Source organism: Haliaeetus albicilla, chromosome 13 (assembly GCF_947461875.1).
Source record: "Haliaeetus albicilla chromosome 13, bHalAlb1.1, whole genome shotgun sequence".
In the NCBI taxonomy this organism is placed as follows: domain Eukaryota; kingdom Metazoa; phylum Chordata; class Aves; order Accipitriformes; family Accipitridae; genus Haliaeetus; species Haliaeetus albicilla.
The window spans coordinates 6842841-6856125 of record NC_091495.1 but is presented as its reverse complement, the minus strand read 5'-3'; the positions used below and the strand labels follow the sequence as shown (position 1 = coordinate 6856125).

Sequence of the window (13285 nt, the reverse complement as noted above, 5' to 3'; positions counted from 1 at the left end):
ACCGTATAGTGGTTTGGCTCCAAGTAATGCACAGAAACAACTGCTGTACTAATAACACTCAGCGTTGTATAATTATTATTACCAATGATACAGAATTAATGACCTAGGAAAGCATTCTACATATCACTCACCAACAGGAGGGAGATCTCCAAGCTGAAAATAGCAGAGTTTCGTGCATGAGCAGGAAGGAGGAGGAAAGGGCTTTGAAGACCATAGCGTGGGACTAGGAAAGCTGGGAGCCCCAATTACAGCTAACCATCAACCAAAACCGCAAGAGGACTTTCATATTTCCAGCTGGACTCTTCCCACAAGCCAGCATTCGGATTACCTGGTTACCTTCACAGTACCACAGCCACATGACAGTCACTCTGGGGTTGCTCTCGACATGGCTGGAAGTCACACACAGCTCTGGCACTGAAAGTTGGTCACCCCTGAGCTCTGGGCTCATGTTTGGAGTTTTGCTGGAGGTCTCCTCATGGCTCTGTCTCTAACGCAAAGGCTTTGGGGGCACAAGGCACTGGAGTGCATGGAATGGGGCAGAGCAGGCTCAATCTTTAAGACAACCATGCAGTGAGTAGATCTCCTCCACTACATAGAGTTGTGCACCTGGAGCACGACTTCTCTCCGTGTGGGAAATGAAACTTCCAGGCAAGCTAGACCTTGTTTACACAAATTCTCTCAGCTCACCTATCTCTAGACCATAGTTTCCTAAACAAACTATGGAAAAAGGAGAGACCAATTCGCTTTCATATTGCACATGCAGGTAACAAAAGCTGCTCAGTTGCAGCTGGAAGCAAAAGTCAAAGCTGTGCTGGTCCTGCAGGATGTGGGTGCCCACCCTGTGCCAAACACCGAGCATCCCACTGTCATTCAGAGCTCTTCACTTGAAAAACCAAAACAAAAGGGCTGTTGTAGTAGAAACCCAGCTAATAACTTGGTCTGGGCCACCCTTTAATTTATTCTGCACAATTTGCTAAAGACTTCCCATCAAAGCGGCTGCTCTGCAGGGGACTTCCCCAAGAGGAAATGAGGGGCCCCAGGGTGCTCTGGTAAAATTCGGGCCCTGGGGTATGCTCAGCAGCAGGGTGTGAAAAGTGCTCTGCTGGCACAAAAACTGGCAATGGGGAAGAGGGAGCCCTTTGCAGAAGAGATCAAGCAAATTCAAGAGGTTGTGGGGGAAAAAAAAAAAAAAATTACAAGTGGTTGGTGTAAGACCAGCAGTTTGGTGAGATGGCTGGCTAAAAGGCAGTGGCTCTGTGAGGGATGCCACCGTCCCAGCTGTCCCCCTCCCCTTGCCCCCAGGAGATGGCTCAATAAACCTGACCCTACAAGACCAAACTCACTCCCTGAACTAAGGCGTGCCTCGGTCCCACAGGACCCTGTGCTGAGGAAGACCAACCCACCTCGCATCAGCTTCAACTGCTGGGGAAGACAGTAAAGGATAACAAATGTGAGGGATACCGGAGAAGCAGCAGCCGGAGCAGAGGAGGAGGAGCGGAGGAGAGCAGACACCTCCAGCGAGCGACTGAGGGCAGCAGGAGAAACAAAAGAAAAAGGCAGCAGGAACACGTGCGAGCAAACGCTGCAGCTTGGCACCGCACGGTTAAAAACATCGTTCCCAGGGGAGGGAGGCTCTGGGGAACAAAAGCGGAGGCAGGTATTTCCCCTCCGGGGAACCAGCCCCTGCCTCCAACCTGGGCAGACCTGCCAGCCCTGCCACGGCAGCCAGGCGTCCCCTCAGGGGGAGCCACCCCCCCCCCTCCCGGGTCTAAGGGCGACTGGGCTCTTCCTCGCCCCTCTCAGGCGCAGCCTCTCCCAGGGGCACAAGCCACTCTCGGCTGCGCAGCGTGGTCCAGAAATTGCTCCTCAAGCGGCTGGGAACCACAGCACTCCATCTGCAGGGCTCTGCTCTAGCGTTCGCACCCCACGTCCTCGCTAGTCTTCCATAAAGATACATCCATGCATTTGCTTATCTTTCACAAGACTCAGCAACAGCCCCCTGTCCGCCAGAACGCTGCAGGTGCCTTTTCATCTCCCTTGCTTAGAGAGAGGCCAAGGCCCACAGCCTGGGCAGGCAGCTCTCCGCCCTTCCCGAGCAAACCCCCACCTCCCCGGAGAGCCGCCTTTGCCTCCCCTGCAGAAACACCGATTCCGCCCCTCCATCCTCCCACGACAGGGTGCCAAAACAGCAGTATAGGTCTGTGCTCAATCCCCAGCCCTCCCAACACCAGACGAGGCCCTCCTCTTCATTTTGAAAGGAAGCCGAGCAAGCCTTTTCCCCAAAAGGCAAATAACCTGAGGACAGCTGAGAGCAAAACATGCCTTCGCGTTCAGTTTGCTAATTGCGGTTCAGCTGTCTGTTTCGACGTCTGCAATGTACCAGTCAGCTCTGTAAAAACACCCCTCTACTGCTGGCAGCCCAAGCCTCACCGCTAACCCTACAGCTCCCCGTGCTGTAAGGGGAAACGGAGGGGAAAACGCTGGTCTGTGCACGACCTCTAACGTGTTTCGGGTCTCGGTTTTTCCGTCTCGTATGCAAAGCACGCACCAAACCCAGATTTCCCGGACCCGACACAAAACACGCCAAGTGACAGACGCTTCTCAGGGCACAGAAAAGTCGAGCCACAAAACACGCCCACCTCCCGCTCCCCCGCTCGCCGCAGGACAACAAAGAGCCTCTGCCAGCGCCCCCGAGCCGACCCCTCCGCCTCTGCAATCCTCCGCTAAGGCACTTAGCGGTGAACTTTGCACCGCTTCACCTCCAGGCGCCTTTACAGCCCCGGCTGCCGACGGCGGCAGCTCCCACCCGACCGCCCCGGGGGCGGGAGGGCGGTGGGCAGCGGAGACCGCGGGCAGCGGCGGGCCAGAGCGCCTCTGCTAAAAATAGGCTGCGCTCAGCTCCCGCGGCGGCGGAAGGAGGCCCGGCCGAGCGGCTCCGGACCGCCGCGGCGGGCGCAGGGAGCGGAGCCCCGGCCTGGCCCCGGCGCGGAGCCGAGCGGTCGGTCAGCCCGCCCGCCCCCCTGCCGGCCCGGGCCCCGCCACGCGGTACCTGCACCATGAGGGCCAGGCGCAGCGAGTCCTTGGCGATGCTCTCGCCGCATTTCTTGCAGGAGGCGCGGCCGCTCTTGGCGTACTCCGCCCGGTACAGCTTCTCCGCCGGCTCCGCCATCGCCGCCGCGGAGCCGCCCCACGCCGCGCACCCACCGCCCCGCGCTCCTCGCTCCCTCCCGCCCGCCCGCCCGCGGGAGCGCTAGCCGAGCGCCGAGCGCCCACTCCCGCCTCAACGGCGGGCCGGATCTGCCGCTCGGGGATCGATTCGGCGCGCCTGGCGGCGCCTGGAACGTTCCGGTTTGCTACAGTGTATCAATGGGGGGGTGGGGAGAGAGGCGGCGGGTCACGTGGCGGCGGGGTCGCGCTGCCCGGGGACACCCGGGGGAGGCCGGTCCCGGTCCCGGTCCCGGTCCCGGTCCCCGCCGCGACCCTTCGCCTCCCCGTCCCGGCAGCGGCCCGGGAGGGGAGAGTGCGGCCGGTTGGTTCCCCGGCCTGTACGGGTGTCCCCTTCCCCATAGAAGGTCCCGCGAGAAGTTTACTCGGTAACAAGAACAGGGGGGTGCGGAACGGTAACCGGCTTCTCCCGGTGCCGCTCCCGCCGCGCCCCTCGGCCTGAGCTCTGCGGGCCCGGCAGGTCATCCCGTACAGCTGCACGGACGGCCACGAGCTCCCGGAGCCGAGGAAAGGGCTTTAATTAACGCCGAGCAAACGTTTAATTAACGCCGCCTCCCGTGCCGCTGTCTGTGTCTGTCTGCCCGTGGGCGTTTTGTGTCCAGACACGCCGGTGCCTGAAGTAGCCGCTCCGGCCGGGGCCGAGCCCGCCGAAGGCAGGCTGCCCAGGCGGTGGGAGAAGGCGTGCTTAGCAGCTGTCCCTCAGCCAAACACGGGACAGATGGCTTCACCCCAGGCAGGAGTTCCTTCCACAGTGTGGGGGCTGAAGGCAGCAAAAAAGAGCTCTTCGGCGAGTTAAATCTCGGCTTTTTCTCTTACGGGAGGCAATAGCCTCTCGTATCAGCAGAGGGCGTTGCGTTGGTTCTGCAGCTTCGCTGGAGAAAGGAAGAGGAGGGCACTGAAGTTACAGAAAACCCTTGCTACGTATTTGTCGTTAGTTTTATACTGACTCTGGAATTAGGCTCCAGCCGAAGCAGGTTGTTCAGTCCCGGGTGGGCTTCAGACACCTCGCGGGCATCAGTCGGAGTTGCACACCGGCATCTTAGCAAACCTGTATGGCCTGAGGTGTTAAGGCACCCCCGACCTTGTACTTTCCATCTCCCAGGTTGTCACACGTTTGCTATGAACGTACGCAGCGTTTGCCTTCACGGTGAGCCCTCCAACAGCCTGCAGACTAGCAGTGTGCCGGGGATGAAAGGATGTATCCTGAATACATCACTACACGTTTGGGGACGGAGGAAAAAAAAATCTCCGTGAAGCACTAGATGGTGCTGCGTACACGCAGTCAGATACAGGCGCTCGACACAGCGGGTCTTCGTTAGTTCTAATTGCTTCTTACAGAAGTTCTTGAACCAGACGCCAGCGGTGCAGAGGCAGATCAGCGCATTTAGTCTCACGCTGGAGAAAAGTGAAAGACCCGGGAGAGCTCATCCAGATGATCTGAGCGGGAGCCAGGGGTGGTTGCTCCCCATGCTGCCCGGCACGCCTGCCAGGGGCTTTGCCCGGTTTGAACGTGACTAGCCGTGAAGTGTGGAGTTGCGTTCACCCATTTCAACAAACCTACTGCCACCATGCTCCATCCAAGGGAAAAGCAAATTACACGTCAGCCAGGAGCTGACATAAGAAAGGTCAAGCAAGCAGTACTTGCTCTCCCAAATATTTCCCAGCTTCCCAAGATGTGTGGCTCAGGGATTTCCTGCATGCCATCATCCTGGGGAGAATTTTTCTTCCAAGAATTTGTCCAGTTTCTCTGAAAATACTCTTTTGTTTATATGGTATTTATTTATAGGGTTTGAGCAAAAGAGAAATGGCTTCTTGTTCATGTTTCCTTGGCTGGGGCCATTTTCACTTCTAAAGAAAGGCAGCCCTGTTTAAATACCAAAGTGCTGTTCCACAACCTGCAGCCTAGAGACCAGCAGGGGATCTGTAAGAAATCATGAAGTAGTCTACAGAACCATACACAGACATTCACAGGCATGCAAGCATGAAAACAAGCAAAGAAAATGACAGTAACAAATAGCTGTTCAAAGTTCAGCCCAATTTTTTTGGTTGTGAATGCAAACCACTGAGTTAATACTATACAAAATGGTGTTTAGTGGATTTTCTTTTTTAAAAAGGGTAGGTGGTTCCTCTGTATGAATGAGCTCAAACTGCTTGAAAGGATCAGGCTCAAAGCTCTGGGTGCTTTACCTTTTCAATCTTACTTGAGAATATGTACAGGAGTTTGTATGGTTATAACCAGCCTGAGTCTTGCTTTGAAATAGGAATGTCTACACAAAAAATAATGACATTGTTATGATTCTTTTTACTGCAATGTAATTTCGTCTGTAGACAAACCATCATCCCGATTTGTGGTGTTAGAGTTGCCAAATCATGTTAATCCCTTTCATAAATCTATTGATCTCGACAGACCTGTCTCGCTCTGTGTCTTTGTTTCCCAAGTGTAGATCACAACACATCCCTTCCCCTCTCCCAGGGCAGTGGGAGTCCAGCGAGTTAGTGCTCACGCAGGGCCCTCGGTAATACAAACAGCGCCGAGGGTGCTAAGTTTTGTTACAACAGAGAATGCTCTGGCGGCAGCATCCGCAAGGCCACTTTCCTGGGGGACCATCCCTTTAAGTAAATCCAGTATTTCAAGAGCCCCTGTATTTGGCTGCTGGGTTTTACCAGAGGCTGCAGCAGGAGCAGGGGCAGTTAAAGAGGGAAAGATTTTTATGATCCCATACAGGCTGTCTACATCCTTTTCTAATAATATTTCCACCTCAGTGGACCGCTGACTTCTGGGATCTTGTTGGATGACAAGTGCTGCATGGACATGTGAGACCAATGGTTTGTTTTTCCTCTCTGTTACCAGAGCAGAAGTCATGGGTTACAGCACCAAAAATCCTTATAGATAAGTTTTGTTTATCTCCAAATACTGATGCTGAGATGCCAAACTGGCTGCTGGTGCTTACAATGAGGTGCTTGCCAGGAAAAACCCATATGACACATGCAACCATAGACTCCCATAGCTCACTGCACCGCGGACAGGAGCGTAGGTGAGAAAGGGGATCTAATCAAAGGGTCTGATTTGCAGGCTTCGTCATAAATGTCAGTATATTTGGCATTTTTTCTTAAAGCCTCTGTTTCTGGAGTCATGTGATTATATAGGAATCTCACCTTTAGGATGCCCCAGCTATTTCTGACCTCCAGAGGCAAAACCCCCAAAACAGCAAAGAAGAAAAGAGCAACCCAAGAAACCCCAGCTCTGACAGTTTTGAGTATCTCATGATGTGAAACTCAATGCTAAGCATTCAGGTGCCTGGCTTGTGACTTCAGGGCACCACAGAGAATTGTCTTTTCCTTTCTGGGTCACTTTGCATTAGATTCCTCTGGAAGCCAGAAGGAAGTGGGTCAAACCCCTGGTACCAGGAAGCCATAAGATATCTCGTCAGTGTCACAGGACCAAATGCTTCCCCTCACATTGTGCTGACAGTACCCTGAGCACTAAATCTTCCAGACTGCGTTGCTTTGGGCTCCATTTCTGACACATGCTTGAGATGCCTTCCTACAAGATTTCCACCCCACTAAGCATCTCATAAAGGGTAAGAAAATGTTCAACGTACAGAGGGAACATTATTGCTTATAGCCTGTAGGGGAGTCAGAATGGTCCCTGCTCAAGTCTGGATTTGTTGCTGGGGTAGATGTTACATTATCTGGCCTTGATAGCCGATAGCTTGAGAGTTTTGTAATAAAAACCCATGCAGTGCTAGGTTATCCTGTCTATATTGATGATCCAGTTCTTTCATGCCACTGCACATAATCAGTATGGCTGGTATGACCCTGTTTGCATTTAGGCAATAGGCTACAGGCAACAACTGCTATGGCTTGGCTGTGATTTCCTTGCTTATGCAAGTGATCGTCTAATTGACATCAGTGAGACTACACCAATGGAAAAGGGATGCAAGATCATGCACCCCACATCTAGCTGAGTGTCATATTGTCTTTTCCTTCCACTGAATAAATCAGAGGTTTTACCTTCCTGTCTGGGGGTTCTAAAAAATGTTTTGAATAGCTTAATAACCTCCCATGGGTCCTCTCTCCTGGATGATAATTAACATATGCAATCTCTTAGACTGAATTTAGAGTGTTCCCACAGGGCAGAGGCGAAGTTTTGGTGCCCAGAGCTGACTTCTTTCTCAGACCTCCTGAGCAATTTGGCATCACAGACCAGCAAAGAGGTCTCTAGGAAGCAGCTCTGATGCTTCCTCCATTCTTTAGAAAGCTTCCTTAAATAAACCTGTTTTTTCAGCTTTCCAGATGCCTGGGAAAATAGATGTGGGAAGAAGCAAGGAAGGAGGGGGTGATAGAGGAGAAGCAGCATTTCAGACTGACTGGGAGCTTAACTGAGCAGCCTTCTCTCAGTAAATTCAGTGGTAACATAACAGTGGTGTGACTTACACATCCTGAGTCTGGGGAAGTTCACAGTCTGAAGTCAGTGGCAGAGAGCTGAGTGCAGCTACAGTATTTGCCATAGTTAGTAACTGGGTACTTGCCAGGCTCTGAGGATATTCACTCTGACATTAGCCCCGTAGAGGAAGGACTGTGCCATTATCCCTGTTTTACAGTCCCCATGTGGCAACTGAGACACAAATGACTATTTGATGAAATTAGGGAGTGGGGAATTAAAAAAGGGTAAAAAGAAATTTGTTCTCATGGCAGGTTAATTAAACCAGAGTCTGTAGCCAATGGCAGATGTTGTGGCAAAGTCATGCTGAAAGAAATTATTTAGAGTTCTCCTAACTGCAAATGTTAAAAGGGACATAAAACATTGAGCTTTGGAGATTAAGCTCATACCTAATTAATGATGGTCATGAGAAGACGTAACATGGGGAAAAGATGATCCTCAGCCTGACTGTGGGGCCTTCCTTTGAAACGCTCAGTCCAGTAAGTTGGAGATGGATAAGCACTCGCCAAATAGGCAGCTGTGGTCCATTCTTGATTTCTGCTACCTGCCAAGAAGAGTAAGAAATCATATCCAAGCAAAAAGCAGATTGCAGGTCTCCCAAATCTCAGGCTAATCCCACAGCCATTTGGTCAGCTTTGGGCACAGTTCATGAAAAATTACGGCAAACTCCTTCTTGGGCTACCTTGCTACTTTTTTGTGTGGATGCTGCCCAGAAGCTTGTTCCCCCACCTGAGTTCCTAAGCATCATCTTTCCCCCATGTGGTGTAGTGTGGCTGTTAAGATCCTGCCTGCGTGGATGCCTCTTGTAAAACACTTTGCTGCCAAAGGAATGAAGCACCAGCTGCAACACTGGAAACTTCAAGAGCAGGGACCAGGAGAGAGAGTTGGAAAGTTCATGCTCTGAGATCTCTGTGCCAGTCCCAAGCTGTAGCATTATGGAGAAGGAGTTTAGTTAATGCTGGCAGTTTCCCCATCCAAAGCTCTAATCTCAAATACATCTTGTCTCCCCATAGGCTTGAAACCAAGCTGTGAATCCTGACTAAGAGCACCACGCTGCTCTGGCCCCATGGCAGATGACCACACCTCTGGGGTGGCAGATACCTGCCCTACCTGTGCCAGCAGTCTGGGTATCCTCTGGCCCAGCACAGCTGCCAAAATACGTATTGGGCAGCACAAGATACCAACTAGAGAGTCTGGATATGGCTCCCAGTCTGTGTTCTTGAAAATGAATAAACAAAAGCAAAAAAGAAGAGCCAGCGGGCTAAAAGGGACAGAGTAGCCAATGACACTCTCAGTAGCATTGCGCTAATGGGCTACAGAAGAAAATGACATTTCCACTGTTTTGTGCATGCTTTGTGGTAGATTCAGGCTGCACAAATCTATAGGCCCCTTCCACAGATATCACCTGTCTCTGAAACAAATCTGTCTTTGAAATGGTGATCTCTTACAGCATCCTGCGTTCTGTTAAAAAGCAGTGAAACTGCACATGGAGTTGAAACATGTCAAGTTACTGACCCACCTAATCCCTATAATTTATCCAAAATCTAAATAGCATCTGATTTTGATGGACACAAACAGTTGAGACCTTGCCTTCCCAGCCTGGCTGAAGACAGACTTTGCTTTGCTTGTACCCACACTGGCTCTTTTTGTCAGGCAAAGGCCAGACATACATTTGTTCAGATGCTCTGCAGTTCTGCCCAGGTGAGCAGCAGGATGTTTTTTCAGGTCTTTGAGGACCCATTATGTGACTAATTTCAGTAATTCATTAAGTACAACAAATGAATGGTGACAGTGGAGGCTACACTACCCCATAATTCATCTCCCTTGCCTCTTGATGAGGAGGTTTCCTGTTACACTGGACAGACCTGTCCTCATCGCTCTCCTTACAGGCTCGCTCTCATTCTCAGTTGCCTTCAGACACAGACATGTCAAGTCCCAGAAACTTTATATGCTCTTTTTCCTCAGTTGCCAAAAATCTGCAAGATGCTTCCTATCTATAGGACCCCAGGTTTAGCTAAGAGCTCAGCATTGCTTACACTCATTTAGAAGACCTAAATATTTCTGCCTGGGTCATAAGTTGGTAAAAAGCAGTCTAGCTCCTCTGTAATCAGCTGGTTTCAGAAAACTGTGAACTGCTTGTATAAAATGCCACAACAAGGAGCACTGATCATTTATCTAATCAAGTTTCCTTTCTGAAATATTTCTCACCTTTGACTATTACAGTCACACAGCCTCATGTCAGTATATATCTCTAAGTATGGATTTTATCGTGACAGTCGTCTTTTAAATGGTGTATTCCTGGTAGGGAATCTTAGACTTCCTTTGTAACTAATAATTGTTAGGGGTTGCTTAAAGGATAATTGGTTTCTTTGTCTTAATAAAAATGAACTTTTTTTAAGGGCATCTGATGTATTCACAAATCTGCAAAATATTCAGCCACTAACTTAGGCGCCTTGCATTTATTCAGAGTTCTAATTCTAGAGATCCCATTTACACAATTTACTCTGTAGTGATCACACAGAGAGGGAAGGCTGGAAGCAGAAGCCAGGAGTCCTGATGTCTGCTCTCCTGACCTTGGAGAACAATGTCAACACTGAGTACCCACACTTCAGTGTTGCTTTGATTAGAGCAAACCATGTACAATCAGATTAACTTTGCACCATGTTTGTAGACAAACTATACATAAAGCACACCAGAGAGCTAAAGCGTACAGGACAGTGATAATATATGGCATAAATTAAAGAAAGCAGTGATGAAAGTGACTGCTTGATAAATACATAAGTCCAGCCAAAGGCAACATATTTCAGAGGAAGATGTTATTTTTCAGTAAAGCTACAGCAATCTCTGCAGCTACTAAGTGAACTTTACAAAGGATTAGCAGCCCTGGAAACTGAAGTCCGCTCTTCACCCAGAGAAAAACTGCATGAGGGCAGTACAAGGCCAGTTTTGCCACCAAGACAACTTATTCCTGGGCACACTGACCTCTTGGTAGGAGTAGGAGGGGAACCAATCCACCTCTTCACTGAGGTCATGGGCAGCCAGAGCTGGCTGTGCCACTGGTGCTGAGAAGTGGACATGCCCCTTCTGCAAGTGAGCTGAAATGAGGTGCCCACTTCATGAGGCTTAGCACATGTTCAGCTGCTGGCAGCTAATTTTGGGTACAGTCAACTTTCAATTACCTATGGGGAGCTTATATGGCCCTGACTTCCTGCAATGCCACTGATTATGGTCCAGTGCTGTGGAGGGTGATGCAGAGGACGAGCAGCTCTTGCCTGCCTTGATGCACTGGCAGTGGCTGTTGCTGCTGCAGAGAAACTGGCTTTGGCATTTCTCAAAGTGGAAGGCTCTAACTTTGCTCACCAGGTCTTGTTAACAGGTACTTTGCCTTATCCCTGCTTTTGCTCTGTCTGAATAAGGGAGTTATTCCCACCTGCCCCAGAGCCAGCTTTGGCAGAGGCCTCATTGCTATTCTCAGCCTCCTCGGGTCATGTTCCCTTTGCTGTGTCAGCCTGATCCCATGGTCTACAGTTACAGTTCACAAACTGCTTTTGGAAATCGTGGTCCTCCTTTACAGTGTCTCTTTAACAGAATCAGCTAGTTGCAGGGACCAGTGCTGAGACGGTAATCTCCTGTTTCATTAAAGGACCGACAAATCAATGACTTCTGGGAGAGATCCTGGAGTCCTATGGTCTTCCTCTTTCCAGGGTTGCATGTGTAGTTGCTAATTTGTTGTCATGTGCATGCTTATCTCAGTGGCTGCTCATTAAGTGAGACTCATTATCATTACTGCTGATGGGAAGAAATGCTCAGACCCCCCACTGAACCGAGAATCTGTAGGAGTTAATGCGATATCATAACTTCATTATCTCCTTCTCTAACACCAAGAATTCAGTGACCAAAACCAGCAGGGAACACGTAGCAAGGAACTTGTATCTCCTAGCCAAGGGAAAGCATATGGAAATCAATTATCTAGGGCATGAAACACTCATGGTTCTCCCAAAGGAAAATACTGTTTAGTTTAATCATTCTGCAACTAGCCTTAATTAGTTTTCATGCGTCATATTTCTATTCACATCCCCAGGAATCAAAATAGGCCAGTATATGACAGCGTGTGCTTCTCAGGACAAAGTAAAAAAAAAAAAAAAAAGAAGAAGAAGAAAAAAAAAAAAGATGTATAGCAGCACTTTGGTTTACAGCAGCTTTCACATGGCGTAGCTTTCATACTGCATCTCTATTTTGGCCGCCTGACACCTCCGAGGTCAGAACATCCTGGCCAGGGAGGACCCTGGTACGAAGCAGCCACACACAGTTGCTCCTACCTGCACAAGCTGGATAAGCAAACTGAGCCCAGAGCCGCTCTGAGGAAGTTTGGAGTCAGTTGCCCTTGTCACATCCAGTCTGCAGCGTCTGGCACATGGGGGCAGAGAAGTCATGTGAGGGCGGGTGATGGCGATGCCATGGTGAAACAGCCAATGCCATTTCTATAAATCAGCAGTTCTCCTGGCCACATTGCTGCTGCTGTGGTATCATTACTGAAACCGGATAATGAACTGTAGCCCTGCTGCTGAAACAGGCACTGAATTTTTCTCCAGTGCCTGTGTGGTTAGTGGTGTGTACTTTTTTAGGTGCTATAAGGAAAATGATGACCTTTAGGCTCATGTATCCTCTAGTTTTCAAATGCCACTGATTTAAAAAAAAAAGAGGAGCTAGCAAAGCTTTCTGCCTTCCCTAGTCCTGATTCAGCAATGTTTCTGAATTCACTCCTGTGCATAGGTCTTATATGCCCGTCTAGAATTAAACATACACTTAACATGTCTTGTTGGATTCTTAAGCCTGACACCCATCACATATTTTCTTCATAATTTTGTATTACAGTTACCTATCCAGGTGACACTATCACCCATAAGTGTGAGCTTCCACAGGAGAAGAAACTTACTATAGCTCTTCAGATAGTTGAGAATACAGTTCCCAAGAGACCTCTTACAGTTTTTTAAGGTTTCCTGTTTCACAGATGTTACTCTTGTGATCCTACATTGCTGCTGTTGCCATCAGGTGACCAATGCAGTGAGCCAAATTCAGGGCTGACCTTGAAGTCTGAACACATTGACAGAATTGCAGCCTTTTACTGTCTTTGGCTTTGACTTATCATACCAACCAGTTTTAAGGGGATATTCATTCCTGAGGGGATCAGCACTTAGCATCACGTATCAAATCCACCTGGAAGGACAAAGGGCCATCTCAGACGTGACCACCACAAAGTGTTGGGGCACTCACAGGCTTTTTCAAAAGAAAATTGGACAATTTATTTGGAAACTTGTTTGGAGAGGAGTTTCCCTTTGGCTCTTTTTAGTGACAGATCTGGTCTAAATTCCTTGATCTGTGCAAGGCTCTGAATGATGTTTGACTCTCAGATCAAACATGATTTTTGTACATTTTTTTCCTCACAGGTGACCTGAACCAGTAGCTCAGACTAATTCCCTTGGAGTTGTAATATCTGAAGTCTCAGTCTGGATATACATTCTGCAGCTCTGCCCGTTTCTTTTTTCTTATGTGACACAAATTCTGTTAATTGGGAGTGTTTAGCGAAGACAGAGCCAGACCCTTTGGACAGGTGTA

General features: G+C 49.4%; 1 protein-coding gene across 1 annotated transcript in view; it reads right to left on the bottom strand.

Moving 5' to 3' along the window:
* PARP1 (poly(ADP-ribose) polymerase 1) overlaps positions 1-3228 on the bottom strand; it is a 38174-nt gene extending 34946 nt beyond the window's left edge. Inside the window, exon 1 of the mRNA XM_069800028.1 lies at positions 3050-3228. Coding sequence (XP_069656129.1) covers positions 3050-3169 — 120 coding nt within the window. The 5' untranslated portion in view covers positions 3170-3228. The remainder of the gene's footprint in view (positions 1-3049) is intronic.
* Positions 3229-13285: the final 10057 nt, after the last annotated feature.